Source organism: Balaenoptera acutorostrata, chromosome 5 (genome assembly GCF_949987535.1).
Source record: "Balaenoptera acutorostrata chromosome 5, mBalAcu1.1, whole genome shotgun sequence".
Classification (NCBI taxonomy): Eukaryota; Metazoa; Chordata; class Mammalia; order Artiodactyla; family Balaenopteridae; genus Balaenoptera; species Balaenoptera acutorostrata.
Genome location: NC_080068.1, coordinates 98,947,319 through 98,960,036, shown reverse-complemented (window position 1 = coordinate 98,960,036; position 12,718 = coordinate 98,947,319). Strand labels below are relative to the sequence as shown.

Sequence of the window (12,718 nt, the reverse complement as noted above, 5' to 3'; positions counted from 1 at the left end):
AAGGCTTTTTATAAGTAAAAGAACAATAGAACTCTTGTGTTTACTAGAGTGTGAGATACAAAAGGCATGGTGTAGTCCTAGATTCTTGTGCTTACCTAATCTGGTTGAAATGAAATTTAGTTGCCACTGCTGGTGCATCTGGCTACCAGGTATTCACAAAACCTTGGTGAATCCTTAGAATGATGTTCCAGAGACTGGTGGTACAATCTGCATCTAAATCACTAAGGACAAGGCAGGGCTTGAGAGAGCCATGGCTTCAGAGAGCAGCAAATCCAAAACAGCAGTGGTTTAGAATACAGTAGTGTTAAAAGATAGCTGAAGTAAGAAATCCAGAATTCAGGCAGCCCTATGGCCATTGGAAACCCAGGAGTAAAATGTAAAATGGTTCTACTCCTCTATTTTTCATTGTATACAATAGTTACATTTTTAATTAAAATATTATTTATGTTAACATAATCAGCTTATTTTTACATGAATATATATTTTTAAATTGTTTTAATATTTATTATTTTTAATTAATAGGTAAATATTGCCCAACATACCCCACATAAACAAAAACATTTGGAGTCCTCAATAATTTTTTAGGAGTGTAAAGGAGTCCAAAAAAGTTTGAGAACTGCTGGAGTACACTAGTTCCCTCACAGCATTCTATTTTTGTTCAATTAAATATTTATTATGTCTATTTTATGCCAGGCACAGTTCTGGGTGTTGGGAATACAGGTGAACAAGACACGCAGGCCCTGATCACATAGATCTTGTTTTCCAGTTCGCATGTTGTGTGCGTGTGTGCACGTGTGCAAGGCACTTAGTCAACGAAAAAGAAAAAGGAACAAGATAATTTCAGGTTAAGTGTTCAAGTGCTGTAAAGAAAATTAAACAGGGTGAAATGGCTGGGGAGTGGGGGTCCAATTAGACTGATGCTGGGAAGGTGACTTTTGATCTGAGGCCTGATTGGCAATGGGAAGCCTCTGTTTTTTCTCTACTTCTGCCTGCCTCACTCACTCTGACCCTGCTGGCCTCTCTGTAGCTCCTTAAATATGCCAGGCAGTTTCCTTCTTCAAGGGCCCCCCGTCTAGAAAACTTTCCTAATTAAACTTTAGTCACTCCAGTGCAGATCTCCTCAGAGAGGCCTTCTCCAACCACCCATCTAAAATCCATCACTTGGGACTTCCCTGGTGGCGCAGTGGTTAAGAATCCGCCTGCCAATGCAGGGGATACGGGTTTGATCCCTGGTCCGGAAAGATCCCACATGCCACGGAGCAACTAAGCCCGTCCGTGTGCCACAACTACTGAGCTTGCGCACCCTAGAGCCCCGTGCTCCGCAACAAGAGAAGCCACTGCAATGAGAAGCCCCTGCACCACAACGAAGAGCGGCCTCCACTGAGCACCACAACGAAGAGCGGCCTCCACTGACCACAACTACAGAACGCCCGCATGCAGCAATGAAGACCCAATGCAGCCAAAAAAAAAACTAAATAAAATCCATCATTAGTCATCCCCTTACTGGGCTTTATTGTCCTTCTTGGCACTTATCTCTACATGATTTCACCCTATATATGTACATGTTTATCGGTCTCTCTCTCCCACAAAACAATGGTAAACTCTCCAAGGGCAGAAACTTGGGGTGATTGCTGTAACCCTCAGATCAGTAAATAGAGCCTGGGACATGGAAGGCTCAACAGATATGCTGGATAACTGTAAAGTTAATTATAGTGAAAAAATATTTAGCTTCTGAAAAGTTGAATAAGCAAATGTTTAAAAAAATGATTAGCATAGTGACTTTCTTTGATGTAACCATAAATATCTAAAGCAAATAGCTCCCAGCACATAAGACAGGGAGCCTCAACAATGTTAAGTCGTTTTTGTTACCTGTATCTCCCAAGGGAAAATTTAGGGGACATTTTCCCTCTTTATTCCTGCTACAGTGACTGGATTAGTAATTGGCACACAGTGCGCTCTCAATAAATGTTTGTGGGATGAATGAGCACCCCACTTCTACCAACGGGTAAACTGAGCCCAGAGAAAGCGCCTGGGCCAAAGTCATTGCAAGAGTTGAGAGCAAAGGCCGGGCTAGTACAGGAATATCCTGACTCCGCCAGAGGGCTCGCTCCACCGTAGTTACTGATTCCCCTCTCCACACAACTGTGTTAAACCCTATCAAAGCCTTCAATTCTCAAGTTAAAAAAGCAAAAGTAAAAGACAGGTTGCCTGCGTGACCGGAAAGAAGAGGGCACTAAGCACCAAACAAGAGGTTTCCCGGGCGTCCAACAGACGCCAACGGGCACTCAACACCGTCACGTGACCAGGCATAGCACGTGACCCGCGGGCCCCAGCTCCTGCGCAGGCGCAGTGAGTCTCTTAGCCGCCATTTTAGAAATGGCGGCTCCGCTGGGAGGCATGTTTTCCGGGCAGCCACCCGGACCCCCGCCACCCCCGCCGGGGCTCTTGGCCCAGGCTTCGCTTCTTCAGGCCACACCAGGCGTTCCGAGAACTTCTAACAGTACCTTGGTGGACGAGTTGGAGTCATCGTTCGAGGTAAGATAAGACGTGGGCGTCTGTGTTCCCAGCCTCCCTTCTTTTCTGAAGCGTATGCTGCGCGTGCGCAGCTTCTCTTTTTCGGCGATACCTGCACCGAAGTCGCTTGCATTAGTCTCCACATTGAATGGTGGCCGGAATTCTCCTCTGGTCGGCTGGCGGATGTGTAAACTTGACATTTCTGGAGCCACGTGGACTTGAAGTTTGTCTACCCCCAACCCTGGGACCCTTCTAGCTTTTCAGTGGTTCGTTCCCTTCCCACCCGGTCCTTGGTTCCATCCCTGAGTATCCTTCCCGCGTCCCTGCGTGTTTAGTACGTGCTCATCCTCTCCGAACCGCAGCGTCCACCCCTATGTCCTGTATCCTTTCCGTTGGTCTCCACCCTTAAACGGTCCTAAAGTAGTGGGACTTTTGGAGCTGAATGGAGTTATTTAAGAGTTACTGTGGGGAGGTTGGTACTAAGGACCGAGGAAGGAGGAGGAAGGCTGGGGGGTGAGGAGAGAGGCAGAGGTGACCCAAACTCTGAGTTCTGCTCAAACATTAACCCTGTACCAAAGAAGACGGGGAGTGGTAGCAGACAAAGGAGAGGTAAAAAATAGGTGCTTAGAAATAAGATGGCTTCCTGTGGTCTCTAAAGTGGAAGATGAGCCATTAACGTGTGGAAATAAAGTAACTTGTAACTGGAATTACCTTTTCTACATTTTAAATCCTAGTCGTGTGACTTTTATACTGTATATAATAGCAGAGTAGTTGATAAACATAGTTTGTAAGTGAACGTGTTATTGGGGCTGCGTGGACAAAATGCTTTTGCTGATGGGGTGTACATTCAAAAGTTTGGAGACAACAGATTTAAAGAACAGAGAAATCTCTTCCATCTGGGAGGAGGATGAGACGCCTTTGGGGTGGGGCTAAACCGTAAAGGAAAGGGACAGGTTAAGTTTTAGAGCAGCATCTAGCATTGAGAGGTGAGGTGGCTCTCATCGTGAGCTCTTGCTGAAACACTGGCCCTGTAGAAAGAAGTCCGCAGCTGACCACCAGCACCCTAATGCTTAAAACCCTTTAGTGGCTACCTGTGGCTGTTGGGATAGCCCAAGAGGTGCTGTGGTCTTCCTAACTCTGCATGTTCAAGTCTCTGCTCCAGACCCATCTCTTCTTACTCTGGCCACAGGAGACCTTCTGCTTGTGTTCTTCGTTTTCTCTTTGGGCTTCCAGGTCCCTCCCCCAGCTCACACATCACTTCCGCATCAACCCTGCCCTGCTGCTCTTTGTAGCACACTACATCAGGCTCTGTGAAGTCAGAGAACACCTGTTTTGCCCTCCCTCCTCTCATTGTATCTGTGGTGCTAATCCAGTGGTAGCAGAGAGCAAGTGCTTGATGAATGTTTGTCAAACAGTGAAGGAGCCTGTCATGTGTCAGGACCTGTCCTGGGTGCTAAGAATACACAGAAAACAGTTCCTGCCTTCAAGGAGCTCATGACTGTGCAGTGGAAAAAACAGATAAATGGCAGGCACCTGCTGTGCTGTGGAATCAGTGCTCTGATAGGAGAAACCTGGGATACTCTGAGAACACATCTGGGCATGGCTGTCAAGGAGGGCTTCCCAGAAAACATGAAACCCAGGCGGGCATTGGGAATTAGCCAAGTGAAAAGGGTGGGGAGAGGTGCTACCTGGATCACCCGCCTAGTCTTCTCGCGAGACTTGGCTCAGCCTTCGTTTTCCATCAAGAGAAGTTATTTCTTACTCTAAAGTAAGATTCTTGATGTGTGAATGACATTTTTTTCTTTTGTGATATGTTTTGATCACACAGGCTTGTTTTGCTTCTCTGGTGAGTCAGGATTATGTCAATGGTACAGATCAGGAAGAAATTCGAACTGGTAAGAATTCCCTCATTGCTGATTTTACACTTGATGTGTTTCAGTCCCGCTTGTATCCTAAGAGAACTTTTCCAGGGAATAAGATTTGTGCAATCTCTATATACTGCTGGTTCTTTGTTCAGTTTATTGACATCTTATGTCACTCATAATGAGCCACTTGTAATGAATGAGCTTTTCGTATTGGTACCAAGACAGAGAAGACCAATAGTGTGTACTGCTTTTTAAAGAGCTAAGTTGGCCTTCCCTGGTGGTGCAGTGGTTAAGAATCTGCCTGCCAATGCAGGGGACACGGGTTCGAGCCCTGGTCCAGGAAGATCCCACATGCCACGGAGCAGCTAAGCCCGTGCGCCACAACTACTGAGCCTGCACTCTAGAGCCCGCGTGCCACAACTACTGAGCCCGTGCACCTAGAGCCTATGCTCCACAACAAGAGAAGCCACCGCAATGAGAAGCCTGTGCACCGCAACGAACAGTAGCCCCTGCTCGCTGCAACTAGAGAAAGCCTGCGCGCAGCAACAAAGACCCAACACAGCCAAAGATAAATAAAATAAATAAATTTTAAAAAATTCCTCTATGTCTTTTAAAAAAAATAAAGAACTAAGTTTTTTGCTTCCCCTTCCTCGCCCAAGTTCTGTCCCCAGAGAGGTACTTCTGATTTCTTTGTACTGTGTTTTAATGTTTCATTTTAACTGGAAATCATGATGTTAATTGCTGGATCTCTGGATTGTCTTTCTTCAGAAGAACTTCTGTGTTGTAGTTAGGTTTCTTATTCACCTGGTAAAAGCACAGATTATCTGCTAGTTAATGTTGCTTAACACATAGGGGGTTGGGGTCAATAATATTGCTGTGGGCAGGATTAAGATCCCCGATTACATCTACAAGAAGGTGCTGTTTTGATATTCCAACTGTTGATTTATGAGAGAGATATATGTGTCTAGTGTTTTTCTTAATTTAATATTTTGGTCTTTTTTTTTTAAGGTGTTGATCAGTGTATCCAGAAATTTCTAGATATTGCGAGACAGACAGAATGTTTTTTCCTACAAAAAAGATTGCAGTTGTCTGTCCAGAAACCAGAGCAAGTTATCAAAGAGGTACAAGCTCATTTCTCTCCCTAAGTTTAAGGAAGAGCAAATGTTGTCAAAATTCCATTTATGCTTTAAATGAGGTGCTCCATTTGCCCATTAGTTATAGTGGGGCTTCATAGCTTGAGTGTAAAATGTTGGTTGTCATTGTTCATGACAACCTGGACCTGGGGGTCAGGGGTGGAAAGCGGTGCTTCAAACACAGCAGCTCTCAGCTTTTACTCGTTTCATACACTGGCTTTCATGGAAGATTTTTCTTTTAAAAGAAAAAGGTTCTGCTTGAAAGGTTGAAAAACCATTAATGTAGATGATAAGCTCATTTTGAACAGGAACTGATCAGTGTGTCCCTGGTGCCTTACACACAGGAAGGGCTCTAGGCAATTTTGTTCAAGGAACCGAAAAGTAAATGTTCTGTCCCAGGCTCCTTGAAACTCAGGATTTCATTTATCTCAGTTGTTTGAAACCAGGGTATTTGGAAGTGTGTTGAGGTTGTCATTAATGGCATTTAGTGGATAGGGCCAGGGCCTGCCCCCTGCAGTGTGGAAGAGGGAAGAATCTTCCTGCCCAAAACACAGTTGATGCCCCCAGTGGGAAATACTAAATTGGGATGATTATTTTTTTAGCAGTTTTTGAAATAACTCCTCCCACAAGCTGAGCAATTAGTCAAAATGTTCGTTTTATTCTTTGATACCAGTTGTTGAGAACGTGAATGGTAAGAAGGTGATATTCTTAAAATTCACCATATCAGATCATTTCCTGATTTGAATACCTGAGTGAAAGTCTAGGTATGTTCAAGGCCAGGTCTTAATACAGGATTTTAATACTGTTACTCGTTAAAAAGCTCTTGAAAATGAGATTTTAACACTTCATAATCTGAAATGATAGAACAGTGGCTGTGGATTCTTTTAAAACAGTTAACATGTGTTTCAGATTCTCAGTGTTTTAGATTCTTCTCACAGTAGCCTTTGGACAGAGAGATATAATGAGTGCCTGGAGACCAGGATGGGAAAGAGACTGACTTCTTTTTGCCTGTCCTTTGGTACTTTGGAATTTTCTAATGTGTGTATTACTTACTAAAAGAACATGAATTAAAAATAAAAACTGTTAAGCAGGTATCTTTCATGAGAAGTGTTGCTTTGGGTTATTCAAAGTATGCGGCCAAGCAGAGTAATCAGCCTAGTATGGTTCAGTCGGTTCTCTGTTTTGAATTTACTTCTTAGTGCTCTTAACTAATCAGGAACTATGTTTGTGTTTTGTGAGTTTACTCTGGCTTCATTGCTTTTGTTTGTAGGATGTCTCGGAACTGAGGAACGAATTACAGCGAAAGGATGCTCTGGTCCAGAAGCACTTAACAAAACTGAGACATTGGCAGCAGGTGCTGGAGGACATCAACATGCAGCACAAAAAGCCAGCCGACATCCCTCAGGGTTCCCTGGCCTACCTCGAGCAGGCGTCTGCAAATATCCCTGCGCCGATGAAGCAGAGCTGAGGAAAAGCCACCTGAACGTGAGCTGGTGGCTGAGTCAGCCCAGACACAGTTCTGTCAAACATCACTTCTTGTAGACATGACATTTGGGGAGAACTCTTTGCCAGAGAGTGAGATGATTTTAGTTTTGTGCTCTCATCTAAAAAATTCCCCCTATTTTTATAAGCGTTATTTCTGGAGTACTTTATAAAATGCTTATTGCTTTGGTAAACCAAGTATATTGTCTTTAGCAAAATTTAAGACTGTTAATATGGTGCCGTTTACAGATTCCTTTTTATGTTTTTGTTTTTTGCTGCTTGTTTTTATTATTTTTATTTTTGTATGAGTGTTTATCTCTGTTTCCAGTTTTAGATTATTTTGTATGATCTGAGGGGAAAAGCTTGTATGATCTGATCTGCATATCAAAGGATGAGGATTTTGGTTGTAGGCCTTTTATGATAATTTACCCATCGGTGGCAGTATATAAAAATATTAAATTTGCTGTTTTTCGAGACTGAACTACCTAAGGAAGAGGAGTCTAATGCAACGATGTAACACTTCCAGAACCTCAGAATGAGGATATTTTGTAAATAGGTTGGAAGAGGATTATAATATCGTAGGTTAGTGTAGTAACTGTTACTGCAGTAACATAGTGCTATAGGAATCCAGCAGTATCCTTAAGTTAATGTTGACTTTTATTTGGGGTAAGTTTATATTTTGTGTAGTGTTCATTTACTTTTGGGGGAGGGTAGGAGCAGTGATATGCTAGTGATTTTCATTTCTGCAATAATCAGTTTAAGTAACAGAACGGACCCTGCTCTCAATAGGGGCATAGGTGAAGTGTGAGGGTTAAAGATTGCTGTGATTATCTCTGAGTTTTGAGTTTTGTTTGTTTGTTCTGCTATTTGGAGCAGATTTTTCCATTAATGAATTTCTTGCTAATGGGTGGTGTTGATTCCAAGGGACTGGGGCCTTGAGGTGGGAGGTTGGCTGCAGGGTGCATGGGAGACTCAGTGTTTGGGAAGATACTTTACCCTCTGTCGGTCACACAGGCCACCTCAGCTTCTCTGTTGAACCGCTGTTGAGAAGTACAAACCGGCATCGTGCCTGGTCTGCTGTTGAGTAATACAGACCGGCATTGTGCCTGGTCTCCTTGGAGGAGGCTTTCCTCTCTCTGTTGTTCACATTCCCCCATTAGATTACAGCCCTTCTCCCTCACCCAGTGCTGCACTGTCTCTTGAGCAGGCAGCAATTCTGTGACTCGGTGTCTTGGCTCGCTTTCCCTCCAGTCTTGAAGGCCCCGCCCCACCTACCTTGACATCCACTCAAGTTCCCGTCTGGCCTGGATGGCACCTGGTCTCTGCAGCCTCCAAAGGCCCTCTCCGTCGTATCCACAGGACACAGGACTTCTTGTCTCTTCTGCCAGCCTTGCTTGGTTCTCCCTCTGCGGTTAGTGATCTGTCTCTTTGTTCCTCATGAGAAGTAGGCATTATTCTCCTCTGAATATACAGGGACCACTTATTATCTTTTATACATAATAACTTAGTACTTATTTTTGTTTGTGTGCGTTTGTGTATGGTACACAGCCGGAGGCCAATGAATTTCCTCATTCGGAGTATATAGTTAAACAAAGCTTTTAAAAGTTGTTTTCAATCACATTATCTGATTTCAAGGTTGTTAACCTGGTCATCTCGTGCCAATTAGAAGCTCTGACTGGCAGCTGTAGATTTCTTAATTAAAAACCTAACTAAATTGATTACATTTTAGGCATTCTTTCAGTAATGAAGAGGTGCTTAGTGAAAAGTTCAGGAACTATTCTATTTGGTGTTTAGTAAAAATATTTTGAATTAATGTGTGTACCAGTTACTGTCGTTTCTTTACTAAATTCAAAAGTTTTCTGGCACATGAACATTTCACTTTTTTCTGTTTGTAAATATCTTTTTCCTTTTTAGTGACATCTTGCTGGTTGACAAACAGAAAATCCTCTGGGATGCACTCTCCCTCAAGGAGAAAGTAATGAGCCATCAGCTGGACTTTCCCTCACCTTCTCTCTGGGGATGACAGACCAACCCACATCTTCAGGGCATCTTTATTCCCTTCGTGGTCCATCTGCTGAAGCGCTTACCCTGTATAAGATGAACCTTTCCACAAATGATCTGGGTCCAGGCCAGTTGCCTTCTCTAGGGTTTAACCCCTTGGGGACTCTCTGCCCCCTGCAGCTCACAGAATTCTTGGTCTTCCCTGCTGCGATGCGATGCCTGAGCGCTGCCCCATTTCCCGGCCCCTCGTTCAGTCTCCGGCTCCCCCACGCTCCCCGCCCCCAGGCTGTGACGTGTGGCTCCCAGCTCCAGCTGTGCCTGTGACGGCCCCCAGCTGCTTCACTGTGCCGCTCGTCATCTGCTTTATTTGAACTCAGTCTCTTACTCTCTTGAACACATCTCCCCTTCTTTTCTCTTTCCTCTTCTCCCCAGCCTCTAAATGTTGACGTTCCTGAGGGTTTGGTCCTGGGCCACTGGAGGCCACGAAGGAGCCCTGCTCAGTTATCTCAAAGGCCATGCTCTTTCCTGGGTGTGACCAAGCACAGTGGGGACACTGGATCTGTGTCATTTCTGCCCAACACAGACCCCTCTAATGAGCAGTCCCTGCTCTGGAGCTCTTCAGCCTGGCCGAGGCTTTTTCTCCAAACTCTGCTGTTGTCTAAGCCTCTTCCCCAAATCTTCCTTGGCTGTCTATACGGGTGTCAACTCTCCGTCAAAATCTGAAGGCTCTTCCCGCCTCCTGCTTCTTCCCCTTTATTCAACACAGGTGTTTCCCCTGAGAAGGGCGGAAACCTGCCCCTGACAAGGGATGCCGACCCAGCACTGCTTGGCCATGTTATTCTCCTATGGGACAGAAGCAGTCTCAGGATACCAGCCTCCTAGACAAAGCTGCTCTGAGACCATGATAAAGCAAGACAAACCAAAACCACTTCACAGCTTTGTCTAAGCACAGGGAAAAAAAACAAGGTCACACTGTGCCACCCCCCCAAATACCAAATATTCTCCTGGCTAAAAAATAAGTGACTGCTTTTTCTTTTTTTTTTTTTTTAAACCATTTACAGCTTTATCTCTGGTCTGCCCTTCTTATAGATAAGATTTATTAAGACACCCAGTCATAGAGTTGCCCCTGCCTTCTGACAGCATCCAATCTAGAATGAATCCCTGCTTCTTTAGACCCTCCTGGAAATCACCCAACCAATGCCAAAATCTTATGATAGGTTCTTTCTAATACCCTCTTTCTGAGAAGCCCCACCATTCTCCATGATGGACATTCTCCCTGTGTCCAACAAGTAGTAAAGCCAACTCATTCAACTATAGGTGGGTTTCTCATGGTCTGTTCCTCCACCTGTGTCGGGGTATGCCTCCTGGAGGGCCCGACTGACACGCTGCCACGGACGCGGCCTGAGAGCAGGCAGGAGGGTGGGGTTGGGGACTGGCTCGCTTACTGTCCAACTGGCAAGGAAGACGCATCCTGAGGGTATGTGAGGTACAGTCACTGGCTCAAGAGGGTGGCCCAGTTATTGAAGATACCACCAGTGGTGCCCTGGGCAAGTGTCCCAGTGGAAGGGAACTTTGTCAGTGCACGGATTCGAACATTTGGAAGCTAAGGGGGACTACTGCATATAAGAATGGTGGAGTTGGCAGGTTATCACTACACTGTTTCGACTCTCAGCAAAGGGACAATGACAAAATAACTGTTTAATGCTCAGTGGCAACTGTGAGTGCCCAGGGCATCTTTGGTTACCTCCTGCAGGGGGAGGACAGACAGATGAGGAGCTAGTAGGAGGTAGCAGATCAAAACCAATATTGCATCTTGGGGGTAATGGTGGAAATTAGTGCTATCCTGAGAAATCTAAAGGATGCTAGGAAGCTGGTCCCTATCATAACTCCATTTACTTTCCCAGCTTTGCCCTTGCAGAATCCAGATAGAGGCTGGAGAATGAGTATATACCGAGTAGCCTCAGTTGGAACTGCTATGTTGGATGTTGCTCTGATGCAGAGCAGTAGTGAGGACTCAGGTATGTGGTGTGCAGCCGCTGATTGGGTGAATTCATTCTTTTCTCCCCAAATTAAGAAACAGTTCGCCACAATGTTCCTTTCCAGTTTTGCTCCAGGAATATGTTAATTCCTCTTCTCTGTCATAATAAATATGCCTAAAGAGATTTATCGTCAAATCCTGTTGTTTCTCCCTCCTAAATCAATTCTGAATCAGTTCGTTTCTCTTCACGTCTGCTGTTACCTCCAAGCCATTCCCATCATCTCTAGACCGATCTGCTCTTGAGAGATGGATGGAACCAGATTATGCAAGAGAAAACAATAATGTTTTATCTCTCAAATTTCCTTGTCAATATTATCTAGGGTACAGAGAGGTAGAATTTCATTCACTGCTGGTGAAGGTGTAAATTGCTAGAAACTTTCTGGTAATTTGGTAGTATCACACAAAAAGCCTAGGCGTATCCTTTGATGCTTTACTTCAATACTCAAGGAATATGTCCTAAAGAAAAAAATGATAGAAGCATGCCAAGATTTACTTAACAGACACAATCGTTTGCATATAACCTAGAAATTTAACATGATCTTTCACTTGCCTGCAACAAGAAAGGAGTCAAGACAGATGTGGGGTCTCAGTAAAATTCTATCCCTGCAGCATGTGTTATGCTGAGTTAAAGGACAGTAGTATAAAGTGCAGCCTCCTTTGTTAGTCATCAGGAGTTGCACAGTAGTGGGAAAATAATTTCAACAAACAAAAGTAGAACTACCTGTATGTAGTCTTTAAAACACAAACATTATCCTACAATGCTCACCCTAAGCAGGTAACAAAACTAAAAAATACTTGATACTGAAAAATAATACGGCATGTTACACGGATAGTAACAAGTATTTGCATTTAAAAATTTATGTTATTGGGCCATGTATTTTGATTAGGTAGTAAATTTACTTTTAAATTGTGAGTCTGAGTTGTAATTGCATTTCTGTCAAAATGACATAAGTGCGTGAGCAGCTACGTTTTATTTTTTTATTTTAATTAATTTATTTTTAACATCTGTATTGGAGTATAATTGCTTTACAATGGTGTGTTAGTTTCTGCTTTATAACAAAGTGAATCAGCTATACATATACATATATCCCTATATCTCTTCCCTCTTGCATCTCCCTCCCTCCCACCCTCCCTATCCCACTCCTCTAGGTGGTCACCAAGCACCGCAGCTACGTTTTATTGAAGATGATCTGACTGAGGTTAATGTGAACTTCCTATTTCCAAGTTCAGCCTTCATCTAATTTCACCTTTCTTTGGAAAATCAATACAAATCACAACCATTTTTATTGCCCAGTTGTTTAAAGTTTTATTCAAAGAGCAAAGATTTGATGGTGCATAGAATAGACAACTGTTTATGGGCCACTTGCTGGGCCAGCACCAAAGGATTGAGAACATATTTTGACCACTAAAAGTTGTACTGAGTCTTGTCAAATTGCACTGCTCCATCAGAGGGTCCAGCAGCTTAGCGTGGACTGACAGCGAGGTCAGCATCGTGAATGGCCATTCCCAGTTCCCTTTAATCTGCTGAGCATCCATGCAATGGGGAAGCAATGCACCATGAGGCAAGACTAGAGGTTCAGTAGATCTTTCACTTCAAAGAATAATCTAGAAACCATCACAAATGACCAAGTTGATGCTACAGTCATTGAAGTTGAGATGTATGACGGGGTGAGGCTCAGTTACAG

At 43.9% G+C, this 12,718-nt stretch overlaps 1 protein-coding gene across 2 annotated transcripts; it reads left to right on the top strand.

The window, feature by feature from the left end:
• The first annotated feature begins 2,360 nt into the window (after window positions 1-2,360).
• On the top strand, window positions 2,361-11,169 carry MED28 (mediator complex subunit 28). Of its 2 annotated transcripts, XR_009008351.1 has the most exons (5): window positions 2,361-2,535; window positions 4,343-4,409; window positions 5,388-5,500; window positions 6,783-8,405; window positions 8,909-11,169. XR_009008351.1 is itself a non-coding variant. In XM_007187608.2 (4 exons), the coding sequence occupies exons 1-4, from the start codon at window positions 2,377-2,379 to the stop codon at window positions 6,978-6,980; spliced, it is 537 nt and encodes a 178-aa protein (XP_007187670.1). In that variant the 5' UTR covers window positions 2,361-2,376; the 3' UTR covers window positions 6,981-11,169. The 2 variants fall into 2 exon arrangements, 1 of the variants encoding a protein (XP_007187670.1); XM_007187608.2 differs by having other exon boundaries at window positions 6,783-11,169.
• The last annotated feature ends 1,549 nt before the right edge of the window (window positions 11,170-12,718 follow it).

Excerpts from the sequence above, each read along its gene's own strand:
- MED28 (XM_007187608.2), top strand. The coding sequence starts at position 2,377 with ATGGCGGCTCCGCTGGGAGGCATGTTTTCCGGGCAGCCACCCGGACCC. Across the intron at positions 2,536-4,342 it reads AGTTGGAGTCATCGTTCGAG|GCTTGTTTTGCTTCTCTGGT; the intron begins GTAAGATAAGAC and ends TTGATCACACAG. Across the intron at positions 4,410-5,387 it reads TCAGGAAGAAATTCGAACTG|GTGTTGATCAGTGTATCCAG; the intron begins GTAAGAATTCCC and ends TTTTTTTTTAAG.